Raw genomic sequence first — 18,682 nt, 5'->3', positions numbered from 1 at the left:
CCTTCATTCACAGGAATGCCACTTTAAGATGTAGGAGGTAAAGGACCTCCAGCAACAAAAAGCATCTGTGAAAATATGATAAAATGGCCCCCATGCCAGAAAATAAGACTGAAAAAACAAATCATGCATATACAAACACTTGATCTACTGTGCTAATCATGAGGGAATATTTTGTCTTTGTGCTATAATTAATAAAGCTATGAAACATTTTTGTTGACAACATTTTATCAAACAGAGAACAATTTGCATCATGAGTGTGCTTATTCAGGCAATACAGTAAATCGTCCCCAAGAAGGAGCACTTTGCTTGAAACTAGGTTGTTCCATTCTTGATTAAATAGGTATTGGCTCAGCTTAACTGTTAGAACATGTTTTAAATCTGTGTAACAACTTGAATTATAATTGTATAACCAGTCTTTCATGCTGTTCCATTACAATTTTCCTTTACACAATAAATTGAAACATTTTTAAACAATAACTTTCTTCTTTTACACAGTTAAAGACTCTTACATTATAGTAGTCTGTTGTAATGTCATCATACAGATCGATTTTATTTGCTCCAAATTCCACTTCTCGGCAAATCCAAATTATGGATAACTTTACTAATTTAAACTTAGAAACACAAGTCTTGTGACAGCACAACCCTTTGTATTTCCATTGTATGATTTTATTATTTAATTTTTTTATTTAGTAATGAAATGTATTACTTGTTGCAATAAACAAATGCCAATACCAAATAAAAATTTCTAATTGCACACAGTAACAGGTTTTGTTGAATAATTGAAAATATTTTTCAGTTTAAAACATGCACTTTTTCTGATACAAACCACGGTTTCTGTAAGAGTAGCAGTGAACACAATGCACAATTCACTCTTCATATTCATACTTCATACCCTGAAAACATGCAAAAAGACAATTCAATTTCATTGTCCTGACATAAATGGTGTGAGATTTGGTGATTTTCATCATAAAGGTATATCCTCTACCTGTTGATTGGTAGATTAATGCAAGCTGATACCAAGTGATAGTGACAGAAAAGTCCAGTTTCGCTGACTAAGTTTGAATTGACTAGGATCAACCAGCGAGACCATGAGAGAACTACATCTGGTTTTAGTCAACTTTGAGTGAAAGGATGTCACTCCGGATTCCTATCTCTGAGTGTCCTCAAGAGAGCAATGGGAGCACGAACAGGGAATCACCATCAAACAATTCCCCTTGTAAAGGAGAAACTGGTAAACAATATTTAATATCTAGGATCAGATTAAAAAATACATGTTGTGCTAGGTTGTTTACATATCCGATCACAAACCTACACCGCAGTATCATCCACTGACAAGGGAAGCAAATTAAAGGAAGGGATAGAGCAGTGGGTATGTTTAGTTTTTTTAGTTTAGTTTAGAGATACAGCGCGGAAACAGGCCCTTTGGCACACTGAGTCCGCACCGACCAGCGTCCCTGCACATTTTCACTATCCTACACATACCAAGGACGATTTACATTAACACCAAGCCAATTAACCTACTAACCTGTACGTCTTTGGAGTGTGGGAGGAAACCAAAGATCTCGGAGAAAACCCACGCAGGTCACGGGGAGAACGTACAAACTCCATACAGACAAGCACCCTTAGTCAGGAGCGAACCCGGTCTCTGGCGCTGTAAGGCAGTAGCTCTACCGCTACTCCACCGAGCCACCCTTGCCTGACCGTTTGTATTACTCTCTAATGTACCATTTTGCTTGAAATTAGCAGAATAATATTTTGATCTTGCTGAAAAGAAATGCAAGATATGTAGTGAAGTTGTGAATTAAAATTTTATGTTACTACAACAAATACTGTCTTTTTAAAAAAGAACCAGACACTGATCAACACTTCCAACATTGACAGACAACTCTATGTTAAGATCATCAGTAGAATGATAAACATTAAAACCAATAAATATATTTCCTTGACTATCCTATGGATCCGTCAACATGAACTGAAAACAAGGGATAAATCTAAACTTCTCTATATAATAGAAAAATGTAGCTATGAGAAAGCAGCATTATAACTGAGGTAGAATTAAAGGAAAAGGCTATTTAGCAGGGTCCAGTAAAACAGCAAACTTAACAATAAAAATAAATTTAAATTGGGGTTTAGATTTGGAAAAGGGAAAAATTCATGTTCTTCTTTCAGTGCAATTCATTAAAGGTGAATATCCTGTCTGTATTAATCTCAATACCAATGTATTGATAATAAATTTCAATCAAGGTAAATATCATAAATTACAAAGATAGCAACGGGTACAATAGACTTGTTCAAAGCCAGCTGGAAATGCATACAGCTATCTTTTGCTGACAATTTGCAAACACATTTTTTTTACTTTAACCTTTGTCAGTATGTCTTATTCACGTTTGGCTTTTCCTTTTTTTTTCTTTTTCCCATTTTTCTGTCACTAGCTTGTTTTCTGACTTGATTATTCCGTTAGCCATTGCACTGCCATTCACAACCACCTTTCCAGTCTTGATGTGGTCTTTCTTTGGACCCCTGTAGGTCTGGTAATAGAAGTTGGCGAAGAGGAAAATGAAGGAAATGGCATAAGCGATCAATGCCCAGTGCATCCATCTTGGAAAAGGGCAATCAATGTAGAGGGAGTACGCAGTATGACCTATAGTCACATGAAACTGTACCTGTTAAGAGACAGTAATATTTATAATGAGTAAATAATGCTGTTAGATATTGTGTCAAATTAATTATTTCATGCTTGGTATTAACTTATTCTCGCCCACATCTTTCTCCACCAGATTTTTTAATTTATTCAATTATTTTTATAACTGATCTTCTGCACTACATGAAAATCCAAATATTTGTAGATTTAAGTTAGTATTTTAAATGATTATAAAAAGAATACTGTAATAATTATGCATATTTTTACTATCTGTTTTTTACTATGGCAAAAATATTCAAATGCATTACACCTGCCTTTCTTTAAAAATAAAATACCCAAGATAAAAGCGATAATTAGGTGACTCCAAGCTCATGTTAACTTGCCAAAATATTTAAAACATATGGATGGAGGGAAAATGCAGTAATGAGTTGTCCACTGATGATGAAGAACAATAGTAAATTTGTGTAGATTCACAACTTAAATTTAACTACACAGTAGTAACTACACATATGATTCCAATGAGGATAAGGTATGGATGCTAAACCAATGGAATATGCATAAGATGACAAATTGTAAATTATTTGATATTAAATATTCATGTTTAGATATGAAAACTCCAATCAAATCATCAAATCTTGAACTGCCTTATCGAGGGGGAAATAAAAATCAGTTAATCGCATGTTACTTTTCAATTGTGGCAAAAAAATGTTTTAACTATAAATGTCTGGGTACTGCCTTGAAATTCTTCTCCCAATGGTGGAGAATACACTGAATACTAGCATCAACGCATTATATTTTGGCACTTATTAGGGATGAACTTCAAAATCAACATTACATCATTGTATTCTACAAATATTTTTTCTCAATTTTGATTTAAAATATTATAATTTTTCTTCTGAATTGTGCAGCAGTAATAATTTCCCACCATGCCGACAGTCATGTGCTCACTTTTATGTATTCCTGTGAATGTGTATTTTTTGGAATAAACAACATTGCAGTTTCTCTGTAAGGCTTATGTATGGTTTCTCGTGGCGAGAAATATTTATTGTACAAAATATTTATTGTAAGCATATTGGCTGTATCATAACTCCTTGACCCACGGCTGCCAAGTGTATCTCAAACCAGACTTCATTCAGTGGGTAGACACAAAATGCTGGAGTAACTCAGCGGATCAGGCAGCATCTCTGGATAAAAGGATTTGGTGATGTTTCGGGTCGAAACCCTTCCTCAACCCAAAATGTCACCTATTCATTTTCTCTAGAGAAGCTGCCTGACCTGCTGAGTTACTCCAGCATTTTGTGTCTATCTATGGCGTAAATCAGCATCTTCAGTCATAGGCAAGGATGTCTTGCTCGATAACACTGTCAACAACACCATCGACCCACGGCAATAATTCCAGATTCAGATTCAATCAACAAAACAACCAATTGTCATATGTCAGGCTGTACAGCACATAGACAACAAATGCATTTAGCATCTCCCTTTAAGTAACTGTTACATAGCAACACCATTTCCGTGCAGAAAAAAAATAATGAGTGTTAGGGGGGGGGGGGGGGGGGGGGGGGGGGGGGGTGGATGATTGGCAGTCACCGAGGTACGTTGTTGAGTAGAGTGACAGCCGCCAGAAAGAAGTGTTCCTAAACCTGCTGTTCGGCAACTGCCTGTAGCGCCTCCCGGATGGTACAGGGTAAACAGTCCATGGTATCAATCAGAGCAGTCCTTGGCGATGCTGAGCGCCCTCCGCACAAAAGAAAATGCTTTTAACAGTTTCATATACCAGTTTGTAAGTGGTCAAGTGATCGCTTCCACCAATTTTCACCACCCTCTGCAATGCCTTCCGGTCGCTGCAAAGCAGTAGCCATACATACTGTGATGGATGATAGGATGCTATGAGCTCCAAAAAAAGCTGAAATATCAAAATGAAACCATTAGAGAGAAATACATTCTTCAAACTTTATAATTTATCATAACTAATCTACAAGATGAAAATTGATTTTAATCATGGAACTAATATTTTCAGGGCACATGATCAATTGTCAGGTGAAATCAATTGTTATAATAGTTTATATATCATTCATAGTTTATAGATGCTTTACATGCACATGACCTCCCAGGAACCTGAAAGCTAGAAATAAAACTGCTTAATGCATATGCACCCTGATAGGCTTTGCATAATAAGCACACAGAGCTTGCGATGTTGAACACAGTAAGGCATTAATTGATACCTCCGTCCCGTTAATGTGGATGGGGTTGTGCGTGCCGCCTCTGGACTTCCTGAAGTCTACAATGAGCTCCTTGGTCTTCTTATGGAGTTAAGGGCCAGGTTGTTGTCAGCGCACCATGCTGCTAAGTGCTGGACCTCCTCCCTGTAGGCCAGCTCATCGTTGTTGCTGATGAGGTCAATCACAGCCTTGTATCATCTGCATACTTGATGATGGTTCTTAGTACCATGTACAGGTGTGCAGTCATAGGTGAAGAGGGAGTAGAGGCTGGGGCTCAGCACACAGCCCTGGGGAAGGCGGGTGTTCAGGGTGAGGGTTGAAGAGGTGTGTTTGTCTAACCTCACAGACTGGGGTCTGTTGGTTAGAAAGTCCATTATCCAGTTGCAGAGGGAGGGGGTCGATGCCCAGGTTTACCGAGTTTGGTGATCAGTTTTGATGGAATAATGGTGTTGAATGCTGAGCTGTAATCGATGAACCGCATTCTTACATAAGTGTCTCTGTGTTGTCGAGGTGGGAGAGGGCGGAGTGAGATGGCATCCTCCGTACTTCTGTTCTTGCGGTAGGCAAACTGATAGGGATCCAGTGTGGGGGGTAGGCAGCTTTTGAGGTGTGCCAGGACCAGCCTCTCGAAGCAGTTGGTGATGATGGGGGTAAGTGCAACTGTTAGTACCATGTACAGGTGTGCAGTCATGGGTGAAGAGGGAGTAGAGGAGGGGGCTCAGCACACAGCCCTGAGGAACGCCGGTGTTCAGGGTGAGGGTTGAAGAGGTGTGCTCAACAAATCAACAAACCAACCAATTTGTGCATATTTTAGGCTGTCATTTATAAACAGCAAACATGTTTAACATATTGGTTTATGTAACTGTTAATAACAACACCATTTCCGTGCAGAAATAAAGGTAAATGAGCATTAGATGATGTGGGATTATTTGGGTCAGTAGTTGGATTATTTTGACATAAGATCTTTACGATTAGTCAGTGGTGTATAAAACTATCTGTCTGACTGCCTTTGAACCAAGTTACAGGAAATTGTTTTGATATCAATCAATGCCCTCTAATATATGAAGATTTACTCTCACAAAAGAAAATGCATTTAAATTGTTTAATATACCAGTTGTAAGATGGTCAAGTATCGCTTCCACCAGAGATATTTCTGAAACTGAGGGCCACACGCTGCAAGTCCATAGTACAAGTACATAATAATATGGATGATAGCATTCATATGAGCTCCAAAAAAAGCTGAAATATCAAAATGAAACCATTAGAGAGAAATACATTCTTCAAACTTTATAATTTATCATAACTAATCTACAAGATGAAAATTGATTTTAATCATGGAACTAATATTTTCAGGGCACATGATCAATTGTCAGGTGAAATCAATTGTTATAATAGTTTATATATCATTCATAGTTTATAAATATCACAACAAAAAATGCTATTACATGCACATGACCTGTTACATTCCCGAAGCACACAGAGCTTGCGAGGTTGACAAGACTCGTTGCGCAATGCATAATTGATACCTCACCTATAAAACTGCTTAATGCATATGCAACTAACATGTTTTGCATGGAGGACACACACAGGAAATTACTCAGAACAGTAAGAATAATTATTTCCCTCGGGCTATTTGAAGCCATAATGTAGCTGTAGCCAGAATGTTATCTGATCTTGTAGCCTTTGCTATATGCAGAGCTAATAGCCATTCCTTGACAACATGTTGATTGAATTGAATCGACAGAAGACAAGATTTTATGGTGATGGATATCTCAGGAAATAGAAAGATAGCTCATCCACTTGGCACTTCTGGCTGAATGCTGCCGCAAATGCTTCAGCCTCGTATTAGGCACTCGTATGCTGGGCCTTCTCGAGGACCGGGGTTATTATTGCAGCCATCTCCATTTCGGCATTTAATTATGCACCAGTGTTCAAGACTAGATGTCTTGGATTTAATCCATTTATTAGGATTGCTTAGCTGTCTATTGCATGTTACAGTTTTGTAAAGATGATCTTCATGTTTTGATGTCCTAAGCTGCTTTGGTCATTTCACATTTCTACTACTGTAAACTATATTATTATTTCTTTCATTTTCATACAACATAGGAGAGAATCCAGTCCATAGACCAGGCATATTAAGGTATTCTCCATTAAACTATTCTCCCACACACTGCTCCTGCACCTGACTGTTCCCATCTTCCCACTATTGGGTCACGATTTACTGTAGCCAAGTTAGTGGGAGTAACCAGCACATCTTTGGGATGTGGGAAGAAACCAAGGCGTCCACAAAAACCCCATGTAGTTGCAGGAGGACCATGCAAACTCTTAGCAGGCAGCACCAGAGGCCAAGCCCGAGTATGCTGAAACAGCTGGCACCATCTGTAATGCCACTATGCATCCATAGTCCACAGTGCCTTCCTGATACTCATTTTTGTCAGGTCTGTCCAAGGCTCTGCCCTTCCTTCAGTACTATGGTAGTTCCACAGAACACCGTGGAATGTTTCCTTAATGAGACGTCTAGTACAATCTGCTTTATTAATCTAAATCCATAAATTAAATGGTCTTTAATCCTCAGCAAAGTTTTATATTTTAAAATAGTTTAGCTGTAGATTTAAACCCCTTGATGAGCTGGCATCAATGACGATGTCTCATAATTCCACTTTGTACTTACATTGTCCTCCTGCGACCCATTTGATTCCAATCCACCACAGGGTAAACATTGTGAAGTGATGATAGACATGTAGGAAGCTGATCTGGTTAAATTTCTTCCTCAGTATAAAAAATACTGTGTCCATGTATTCAACCCCTTTTGAGACATAATACCACCACAAGGCCGAAGCTATCTGTGGTGGCCAGTTGTAATTAATATGACAACTTTAAAAATTACAAAAAAAATGAAATTTCCAAATGATATACTATAAACAATGTTAAAGAAAAACTCCAAGAAGCTGACCAGTGAATGAAAGAGGCAATACTTCCACTCAGTGGGATACCATCAAAGTTGCTTTTGATTACAGAAATGATAAGATTTTAGATTGTCATAATGAAAAATCTAGCTGGCTCACAAGTAGCCTCCAGGAAAGGAAATCCTCGTTCAGCCTAAATGTAACTTAGATTCAATACCTCTGCATTTTATTCCTAACTATCCTCTGGGTGTCAAGCAAATCACGATAGCAGTAATTAGAGTCATAGAGTGATACAGTCTGGAAACCGGCCCTTCGGCCCAACTTGCCCACACCGGCCAACTTGTCCCAGCCACATTATTCCCACCTGCCTGTGCTTGGTCCATATCCCTCCAAACGTCCTATCCATGTACCTGTCCAACTGTGTCTTAAACTTTGGGAGTCCCAGCCTCAACTACCTCCTCTGGCAGCTTGTTCCATACACCCACCACCCTTTGTGTGAAAAGGCTACCCCTCAGGTTCCTATTAAATTTAATCCCCTTCACCTTGAACCTATGTCCTCTGGTCCACGATTCCCCTACTCTGGGCAAGAGATTCTATGCATCTACCCAATCTATTCCTCTCGTGATTTTATACACCTCTATAAGATCACCCCTCATCCTCGTGTGCTCCAAGGAATAAACACCCTACTCAACCTCTCCCTATGACTCAGACCCTCTAGTCCTGGCAACATCCTCGTAAATCTTCTCTGAACCCTTTCAAGCTTGACAATATATTTTCTATAACATGGTGCCTAGAGCTGAACACAATAATCTAAACATGGTTTTACCAATGTCTTATGCAACTGCAACATAATCTCCCAACTTCTATACTCAATATTCTGACTGAATTCAAGGTTGCTGCTCACCATCATTCTCCATGTGACACTCAAATATCAAAGGTGGCATGCAAAAAATAACCCATAATTTCAAGACTGCAAGCTGTGTAGTGTATTGTATTTTAATAAAGGAAAGAGTGGAAGAATGGATGGAAAACTTGAAGATGAGAAAGTAAAAAAGTTATCTTTTATGGAAACTTGTTAACCGTGCCTTGTACGTCCTCATCAAAATCATACAAATGAAGATGAATTATTTTTCAATTTCCAGCTAATATACAAGTATATTCCTGCTTAATGTTTAGCGATACAGCTCTGAAACACGCCCTTTGACCCACTGAGTCCCCGCTGACCAGCGATCTCCGCACATTACCAAAATACTCTGAAGAAGAGTCTCGACCTGAAACATCACCCATTCTTTCTCTCCAGAGATGCTGCCTGTCCCTTTGAGTTACACCAGCATTCTGTGTCTACCTTAACAAATGTTCATACATTTTAAACAAAATCAAGAAACTACAATGAAATTACCTACCCGCACTTCATTGACATCATCTGTGTATTTGACAGTCTGACAGATATAACTATATCCTGCTGCTCTTGCAGCAAAAAAGAGCTGTAAAGGAAAATAATGGTCATTGTGTTAGCAGTATAAAATCACAGATAGCTCTGTAAGTTAGACTGTCTGTAACTTCAGTACACCGTGAAAATATATAAGGAAAGGATTTCATGTGTTGAATGGTCCTCTCTAGTGCTGTGGCCAAATTTGGCCTGAGAATAGCATTATATAAAAACAATTTTCTTTCCAAATTTACAAAAAAATCTTAGATTTTATCATTTATTATTTGACAAATGGGAGCCCCACATGAAGTATTAGTGTTGTGGGACTATTTAGCACCAATGACCATTCTATATTTTAAATCTATCATTGAATAACGAGAAAGGTTTAACTGATGCTCTGGTGGTTTAGGGACTTTTAGGGGCATAATGATCGTAAGATTATAAAATTGTTATGCAAAGACTGGAAGACAGATGAACTGATCCTCCAAGGTGACAACAATGCCAGGATAACAAAGTATAAAAACATCTGGAAAGATATCAAAAATCTGAAAAATTAAAGATGCCGAAAAACTGAAATGAAACAATAATGTTGTGAATTCTGTGCAGGTCAATCAGCATAAAGAGAGTAGAAAACAGTTAATGATCCAAGTCTCCATTGGTGTTCCCTCACTTGCTGAATTTTTCTAACCTTCATCTGGAAAATAATAATTGGAGGAAAGGTGCACAATCAAAACCCTATTTAATCAGAGGGACAATTACAAGACCTCGTGATAACATCCTTGATTTAACTTCAGTGTCATAGAGTCATTCAGTCGGGGAATATGCCCTTCAGGTCAACTCATCCATGCCAGCCAAGATACCCAATTCCATGCTATTTACCTGCATTTAACTATATCCCTCAAAACCTTTCCTATCCATGTACCTGTCCAAATGTCTCTTCCATGTTATAGTACCTTCCTCACCTACTTCCTCCGCCAGCTTGTTCCACATACCCACCAACATCTCTGTGAAAAGGTTGCATTGCACGCTGGTTTCTTTTAAATCTTTCCTTTCTCACCCTAAACCTATGCTCTCTTGTTCGTGATTCCCCTACCCTGGGAAAAAGATGATGAGTTTTAAGTGATACAACAAGATTCCTGGAACATGCACACTATTCCAGAGCTCCGACATGGCAAGCGATTTCCAGAAGGACTGAGAAATGACTGATGCACTGTCAATACTTTCTTGAAAATAAGTGTACTATCCTCTGGTCTCTCCAAGTGAAGGTGCATCTGAGAAGGCACCGATCACCTTTAGGTATCTTTAGTAGAAGCAAGCAGAGACAAGCAAAAACTGCAGAAGGAATTCAGAAACGCCCAACTATCTCACCCACCTTGCCCATTGAGCAACATCTTCCCCACTTGTGGCAGAGTGTGTAAATCCCAAATGTTCATTATCAGCAATATCAAAAGCAATAGAACTAGAATAAAAGTAATTTGTGACCCCAAGAGACTATCTACGATTGAAGTGTGCAATAATGTGTTTATTGGAAAGGAAACATGTTTATGAGTGGTTAAAATAAATAACTTGCTGCGATAATGCATAGAGATGCCTACACAAATGCATTTTAGTGGAAGATTTATAAGTACATTAAAGAGAATAACCGAGCGGCGGACTGGCTTGCGAAGCAAAAAGGGCTGTTGAGCCAAAACCAAAGAGGCCAACGTCAGGCAACGCCATTGTAGTGGGAGACTCCATTGTGAGAGGTACGGACAGGGGTTTCTGCGGCAACAGACGGGATTCGAGGATGGTGTGCTGCCTTCCTGGTGCCAGGATCCAGGATGTCATGGGCAGAGTGCAGAAAATCCTCAAGGGCAAAGGTGAACAGCCAGAAGTGGTAGTGCATGTCGGCACAAACGATATCGGGATGAATATTCTGCAGCGTGACTTCAGAGAGCATGGAAAAATGCTGAAAAACAGGACCTCCAGGATTGTTATCTCCAGGTTGCTTCCAGTTCCTCGTGCTGGCGAGAGCAGGAACAGGGAGATACGGGACCTGAATTTGTGGCTGAGGAACTGGTGCACGGGGCAGGGATTTAGTTTCTTAGATCACTGGGATCTGTTTTTTGAGCATTCGTAATAAGGTGGATGAGTTGAATGTGCAGAGAGCTAATAATGACTATGATATAGTTGGGATCACGGAGACATGGCTCCAGGGTGACCAAGGCTGGGAGCTGAACATCCAGGGATATTCAATATTCAGGAGGGATAGACAAAAAAGGAAAGGGAGGTGGGGTAGCATTGCTGGTTAGAGAGGAGATTAACGCAATAGAAAGGAAGGACTTTAGCTTGGAGGATGTGGAATCGATATGGGTAGAGCTGTGAAACAGCAAGGGGCAGAAAACGCTAGTGGGTGTTGTGTACAGGCCACCTAACAGTTGTAGTGGAGTTGGGGATGGCATCAAACAGGAAATTAGAAATGCGTGCAACAAAGGTAAAACAGTTATAATGGGTGACTTCAATCTACCTATAGATTGGGTGAATCAAATTGGCAAGGGTGCTGAGGAAGAGGATTTTTTGGAATGTATGCGGGATAGTTTTCTAAACCAACATGTAGAGGGACCAACGAGAGAGCAGGCTATTCTAGACTGGGTATTGAGTAATGAGGAAGGGTTAGTTAGCAGTCTTGTTGTGCGTGGCCCCTTGGGCAAGAGTGACCATAATATGGTTGAGTTCTTCATTAGGATGGAGAGGGACATTGTTAATTCAGAAACCAGGGTCTTAAAATTAAGAAAGGTAACTTTGAAGGAAAAGGAGATGGGGTAGCATTGCTGCCAAGATAGACTGGCAATTGATTCCTAAAGGGTTGACGGTGGATATGCAATGGAAGGCATTTAAAGACTGCATGGATGAGCTACAACAATTGTTCATCCCAGTTTGGCAAAAGAATACATCAGGGAAGGTAGTGCATCCGTGGATAACAAGGGAAATCAGGGATAGTATCAAAACAAAAGATGAAGCGTACAAATTAGCCAGAAAAAGCAGCCTACCAGATGACTGGGGGAAATTCAGAGTCCAGCAGAGGAGGACAAAGGGCTTAATTAGGAAAGGGAAAATAGATTATGAAAGAAAACTGGTAGGGAACATAAAAACTGACTGCAAAAGTTTTTATAGATAATTGAAGAGAATAAGATTAGTTAAAACAAATGTAGGTCCCTTGCAGTCAGAAACAGGCAAATTGTATTGTATTGTATTGTATTCAATTTATTGTCATTGTCTCAATTTGAGACAACGAAATGAATTTTCCTTACAGGCAGTATCATTAAAAAAAAAACAAAAAACTAGAAAGGCTATTAAAGATAATAATATTGAGTAATGAAAACAATTAAAAATAAAATTTGTGCGTGGCCCCTTGGAATTAAGAACACAACCATAAAATGGTTGAGTTCTTCATTAGAAGAGTGTCCCACAATTCACAACCAGGGTCTTGAAATTAAGAAAGGTAACGGTGAGGACGGCACCATAGTCCAAACCAGCCTCCCCTCCGTGTTCATCCGTGGACGGGGCCTATCGCCGCCCCGGGTGGCCCGATGTTCAGGCCCTCACGTGAACGCCGAACCCCGATGGTGAGCAGCCTCCTCCTCAGCGGCCCGGACCTCCTGATCAGCCGCCTGGCTGCCGGATTCTGCAGCTCCCGAGTCCGCAGGTCGAGCCGGGCAGAGTCACAGGACCCCGCGCGTTGATTAGTGGCCGCCCGCGTTTAAAGCTCTGCAAACCGCAGCTACCGTGATGTTCATGCAGCAGGTCCAAAACTCCGAGCTCCAAACGGCGACCATTCGTAAGGCATAACCAGCCCCGCGATGTTCCAGCGCTGTCCCAAAACCGCTGCTGGTGCTCCGGTCGATCCCGGCAGAAAAAGGCCGCGCCAATCCAGGTAGGTAAGGCCGCTGTGGAGGGGGGGGGGAGGACGCGACTCGAATAATAGTCGCGTCCTCACCAGGAAGCGGCTGAAGGACGGTATCCCCCGCACCGTGCCCTCTTCCCCCACATAAAAACACAAAAAAACCCACAAAAAAACACACTTTTACATAACTAAATAAACAAAAAAACAAAATGATACCGGGCTGTAGGTGGAGGCTGCTGGCACCAGCGCCACCGGAAGTACAATGAATTGATCATGGGGAACAAGGACATGGCAGACCAATTGAATAATTACTTTGGTTCTGTCTTCACTAAGGAAGACATAAATAATCTGCCGGAAATAGCAGGGGACCGGGGGTCAAATGAGATGGAGGAACTGAGTGAAATCCAGGTTAGCCGGGAAGTGGTGTTAGGTAAATTGAATGGATTAAAGGCCGATAAATCCCCAGGGCCAGATAGGCTGCATCCCAGAGTACGTAAGGAAGTAGCCCCAGAAATAGTGGATGCATTAGTGATAATTTTTCAAAACTCTTTAGATTCTGGAGTAGTTCCTGAGGATTGGAGGGTAGCTAATGTAACCCCACTTTTTAAAAAGGGAGGGAGAGAGAAAACGGGGAATTACAGACCAATTAGTCTAACATCGGTAGTGGGGAAACTGCTAGAATCAGTTATTAAAGATGGGATAGCAGCACATTTGGAAAGTGGTGAAATCATTGGACAAAGTCAGCATGGACTTATGAAAGGTAAATCATGTCTGACGAATCTTATAGAATTTTTCAAGTATGTAACTAGTAGCGTGGATAGGGGAGAACCAGTGGATGTGGTGTACCTGGACTTTCAGAAGGCTTTCGACAAGGTCCCACATAAGAGATTAGTATACAAACTTAAAGCACACGGTATTGGGGGTTTAGTATTGACGTGGATAGAGAACTGGCCAGCAGACAGGAAGCAAAGAGTAGGAGTAAACGGGTCCTTTTCACAATGGCAGGCAGTGACTAGTGGGGTACCGCAAGGGTCAGTGCTGGGACCTCAGCTATTTACAAAATATATTAATGATTTGGACGAGGGAATTGAATGCAACATCTCCAAGTTTGCGGATGACACAAAGCTGGGGGGCAGTGTTAGCTGTGAGGAGGATGCTAGGAGGTTGCAAGGTGACTTGGATAGGCTGGGTGAGTGGGCAAATGCATGGCAGATGCAGTATAATGTGGATAAACGTGAGGTTATGCACTTTGGTGGCAAAAACAGGAAAGTAGACTATTATCTGAATGGTGGCCGATTAGGAAAAGGGGAGATGCAACGAGACCTGGCTGTCATGGTACACCAGTCATTAAAAGTAGGCAGCAGGCAGTGAAGAAAGCGAATCGTATGTTAGCATTCATGGCAAAAGGATTTAAGTATAGGGGCAGGGAGGTTCCACTGCAGTTGTACTTGGTGAGACCACAACTGGAGTATTGCGTACAGTTTTGGTCTCCTAATCTGAGGAAAGACATTCTTGCCATAGAGGGAGTACAGAGAAGGTTCACCAGACTGATTCCTGGGATGTCAGGACTTTCATATGAAGAAAGACTGGATAGACTCGGCTTGTAGTCGCTAGAATTTAGAAGATTGAGGGGGATCCTATAGAAACTTACAAAATTCTTAAGGGGTTGGACAGGCTAGATGCAGGAAGATTGTTCCCGTTGTTGGGGAAGTCCAGAACAAGGGGTCACACAGTTTAAGGATAAGGGGGAAATCTTTTAGGACCGAGATGAGGAAAACATTTTTCACACAGAGAGTGGTGAATGTCTGGAATTCTGTCACAGAAGGTAGTTGAGGCCAGTTCATTGGCTATATTTAAGAGTTAGATGTGGCCCTTGTGGTTAAAGGGATCAGGGGGTATGGAGAGAAGGCAGGTACAGGATACTGAGTTGGATGATCAGCAGGCTCGAAGGGCCGAATGGCCTACTCCTGCACCTAGTTTCTATGTTTCTAATATACTCAAAGGTCATGTTGCTGGTCTGACATGAAATAAGGTGGCGGGAGGCTTGTCTGGAACATACAAAATGAAGATGTGACTGAGCTGGAGACGGAGTAGCTATTTACACAAACATTACTTATTTTAGAAAATTGCAACTAATAAGACTAGCTTGGGTAAGCTGTGGAAAACTGAGGAGAGATTCAGTGGAGATATATAAAATTATGATGGACATAGAAAGTATATTTCCTTTGGCAGACGGGTCAAAAACACATGGGCATAGATTTAAACAATTAGCAGATGTTTTGTGAGGAAATGAGAAAAACTCCGAGATTTAAAGGTGCTTGGGAACTAGATGCATAAAAGCTTAATAAAAACAAGAACCCTCATTACACTTAAACAATACATGGATATTTACTTGAAGAGTTGTATTGACAAGGCTACAAATCCTTTGCTCGGAGGCAGGACTAGACCAAAGAGTTTCCATTATATCACTAGACTGTTTGTGATACACGTCCAATATAACATTTTCTTCAATTCAAATTTGCACGTATTTACAAACCTAAAAAAACAAAAACCTGTCACGCCCAAAAGATGTAATTTAACTTGATTGTACAATTATAAAAATGGCTAACCTCCTTAAAGATGTAGAAATTTAGTATAACCATTCCAAAGTTGTAGAAAATAAGCAGAGATCGTAACTGAAAAGGCTCCCTGTTCTTCATCCATTTTGGACCCAGCCAAACAAAGAGAAGGTAAAGACTGCTCACTGCCAGCGTAAGCAAGGGAGACTGCATCAAAGTCCAATTTTCCACCCGTTTGTCTGTTAAAATAATAAAGTGGTTATAAGTGTGTTTTTAAATATATATGTACAAAAATAAAACAGTTGCAAGCAACAAACAGTAGTTATCAATTCAAACCGTTTTTATTTTGGTACTGTCTAATTGAGAATCTGGAAAAGCAGCATCTGTGTGCACGGTCTATAGTTTGCAGTGCTAATACTGATTCCATTATCTCATCAGCAGAATTTAACACCCATGGGTCCAAAAGACTATTTTTATAAGGAAGTCTGATTAAGCCATGTGAATATTCGGAAATTACACAGATGCTGGTCTTCTGGAATCAAAACTTAAACAGTCCCGGCATGAAAATCATTGTTTGTGCTTTTTTGGTTCTACGCTCTTTAATTCTCTCCTCCTTTTCCTCATCATAGGTGGTACAACATATCTATAGTATCCATTGTTCTTATTTTTTTAATTGGCTGCACATTACTAAAGTGATTCCGCTATTTCAATTATTCAGAGTACCATACAAACTGAAACAGTAATGAAAGGTTACAAATGTACCTAGGTCATAATTGAATTTGAGAGAATCCCATTAGTTAGTTGTTTCAGAAGGAACTGCAGATGCTGGAAAATCGAAGGTAGACAAAAATGCTGGAGAAACTCAGCGGGTGAGCGAAGGAAATAGGCAACGTTTCGGGTCAAAACCCTCCTTCAGACCATTAGTTAGTTAATGTTACGTAAGTCCAATGCTCCATTTCCAAAGTAAACATTATAAAAATGGTAACCATTTGCTTCACATCCCACAATCTTTAGTAATGCGAGACAGATGATTCTTGAATGACAAAATAATCGTTAATGTTCCTGAAAGCTTCATTCTTTGGTGCTTGCATATAGATAAATGGATCCTTTATTGTCATATAACACTTCACTCAATTCAGACAAAGCAATTTATCACATACTTCAGGTGGCAGTTATGCAGCTGGTGGAGCTGCTCCCCCTCAACTCCAGCAACCCAGGATCAATCTTGATCTCTATTTCCATCAGATCACAGTTTATTGTCATATATATCAGTGAAATTCCTTATTCATATGAAGCTCATAGAGCAAATTGTGTACATGGTAATGATATATACAACGATCCAATGACAAGTGCAAAACAGCAGAATGGTGCAAAGATTGTACTGCAATCTGAAGTGGTGCAAACAAAATACTAAAATGCAAGAATGGAATAACTGAACGAGGTAGATGCAATAGTAGCAGAACATCACAGCACCTCCAGAAAGTGAGCGTGAAAGAGTTGCTTGGCTGATGAGTCTCAAGAAGCTGTTCTAAAGTCTGGACATCTCAGCTTTCAAGTTCCTGTGCCTTCTCTCAGAAGGTAGAAAAGGGAAAGGGGCATGATGAGGGCGGCAGACATCTTTGAAGATATTCCCAGCCTTCTTGATGTCATGCACTATGAAGGTGGACAGGATGAAGGAGGTGAAGAGCCTGTAATGGACTGTGCTGTGTACAGCACGCTTAAAATTCTAGAGAATCATCATGTACATACATCTAAGATACTTAAGTAATTACATTGATGCACCCTTTTGATCACATCAGTATGAAGGGATGAGGCTAGGCTGCTCGTGATATGGATGCCTAGGAACTTGAAGCTGTCAATCATCTCTTTAGCAGCTCCATTGATGAGGACAGGGTTCTGTTAACCCCACCCACCTGTTTCTTAGGGTCAACATGCAACTCTTTCGTCTTACTGATGTTGAGACTAGGTGCTGTTTCAACGCCATGACACAAGGATCTCAATCTCTTCCTATACTTTGTTTCATTGTGGTTGATCCAGCAGACAACTATGGTATCATCAGCACATTTAAAGATTGAAGATAGACACAAAATGCTGGAGAAATGATGTTCATACCAGCGGGTCAGGCAGCATCTCTGGAGAAAAGGAATAGGTAACATTTCGGGTCAAGACTCGAGTCTGAAGAGAGATCTTGACCTAAAACGTCACCTATTCCTTTTCTCCAGAGATGCTGCCTGACCCGCTGAGCTACTCTAGCATTTTGTGTCATTGTTCGGTGTAAATCAGCATCTGCAGTTCCTTCCTACACAATTTAAAGATTGAGTTGGCATTGCACTTATTCAGTCATAGGTGTACAGGGAATAGACCTAGGGACTGAGCATATAATGCTGAGATGCACTGGCATTGAGGGTTAGGGTGGAGAAAATGTTACGACCAATTCTAACCGACTGTGGTCTTTGTGGAGTTTGCGCTTTCTCCGGTGCACGGATTCATCCTATTTCCAAAAGGTATGGAATTTGGTAGCTTAATTGTCTGCTGTGAATTCTTGTGGGAATATTATAAATGGGATGCTTGATGGTGGTGCAGACGCAGTGGGGCCAATAAATTATTGAATCATTGCCGCCTGGTAGAAAACAATTTTTTTTGCCAGGTTCAAAGTCTTGATTTTCAAATACCCTTTTCCACATTTGAGCTAAACGACATTGGCACGATAAAAATTCTTAGAAATAATGGAAACGATATCAGTGTCCCTGCCAAAACCAACATCCCAAGCATCAAGCCCTGGTTACCCTGGGTTTGCTGCATGGCATAGACCAGACCAGAAGAATAGATTCACAACATTCCCACTGATCCCTGGGAACTTCTGGCCCATAGTCACTCGGGTTGCATGAAGAATCTATGATACATTAAGAATGTATGCTATAAAGGCACACAAAAGAGCAGCAGAATTAGCAGACCTAGCATTACCTATCCGACAGCCTGTCGACCTCATAGAGCACTGCCAGGGCAGCTTTGCCCCATTTGTGGAACAGTCTGCTGTTACCAT

At 40.4% G+C, this 18,682-nt stretch overlaps 1 protein-coding gene across 1 annotated transcript in view; it reads right to left on the bottom strand.

The window, feature by feature from the left end:
- Positions 1–207: 207 nt before the first annotated feature.
- Positions 208–18,682, bottom strand: part of elovl4a (ELOVL fatty acid elongase 4a) — a 34,916-nt gene continuing 16,441 nt past the window's right edge. Inside the window, 6 exon segments of the mRNA XM_055636081.1 lie at positions 208–2,419; positions 2,421–2,663; positions 5,975–6,102; positions 7,535–7,706; positions 9,173–9,253; positions 15,691–15,878. Coding sequence (XP_055492056.1) covers positions 2,378–2,419; positions 2,421–2,663; positions 5,975–6,102; positions 7,535–7,706; positions 9,173–9,253; positions 15,691–15,878 — 854 coding nt within the window. The 3' untranslated portion in view covers positions 208–2,377.

The sequence above is a fragment of the Leucoraja erinacea genome, chromosome 5 (genome assembly GCF_028641065.1).
Source record: "Leucoraja erinacea ecotype New England chromosome 5, Leri_hhj_1, whole genome shotgun sequence".
NCBI lineage: Eukaryota > Metazoa > Chordata > Chondrichthyes > Rajiformes > Rajidae > Leucoraja > Leucoraja erinaceus.
This window is presented reverse-complemented; position numbering and strand designations above follow the sequence as displayed.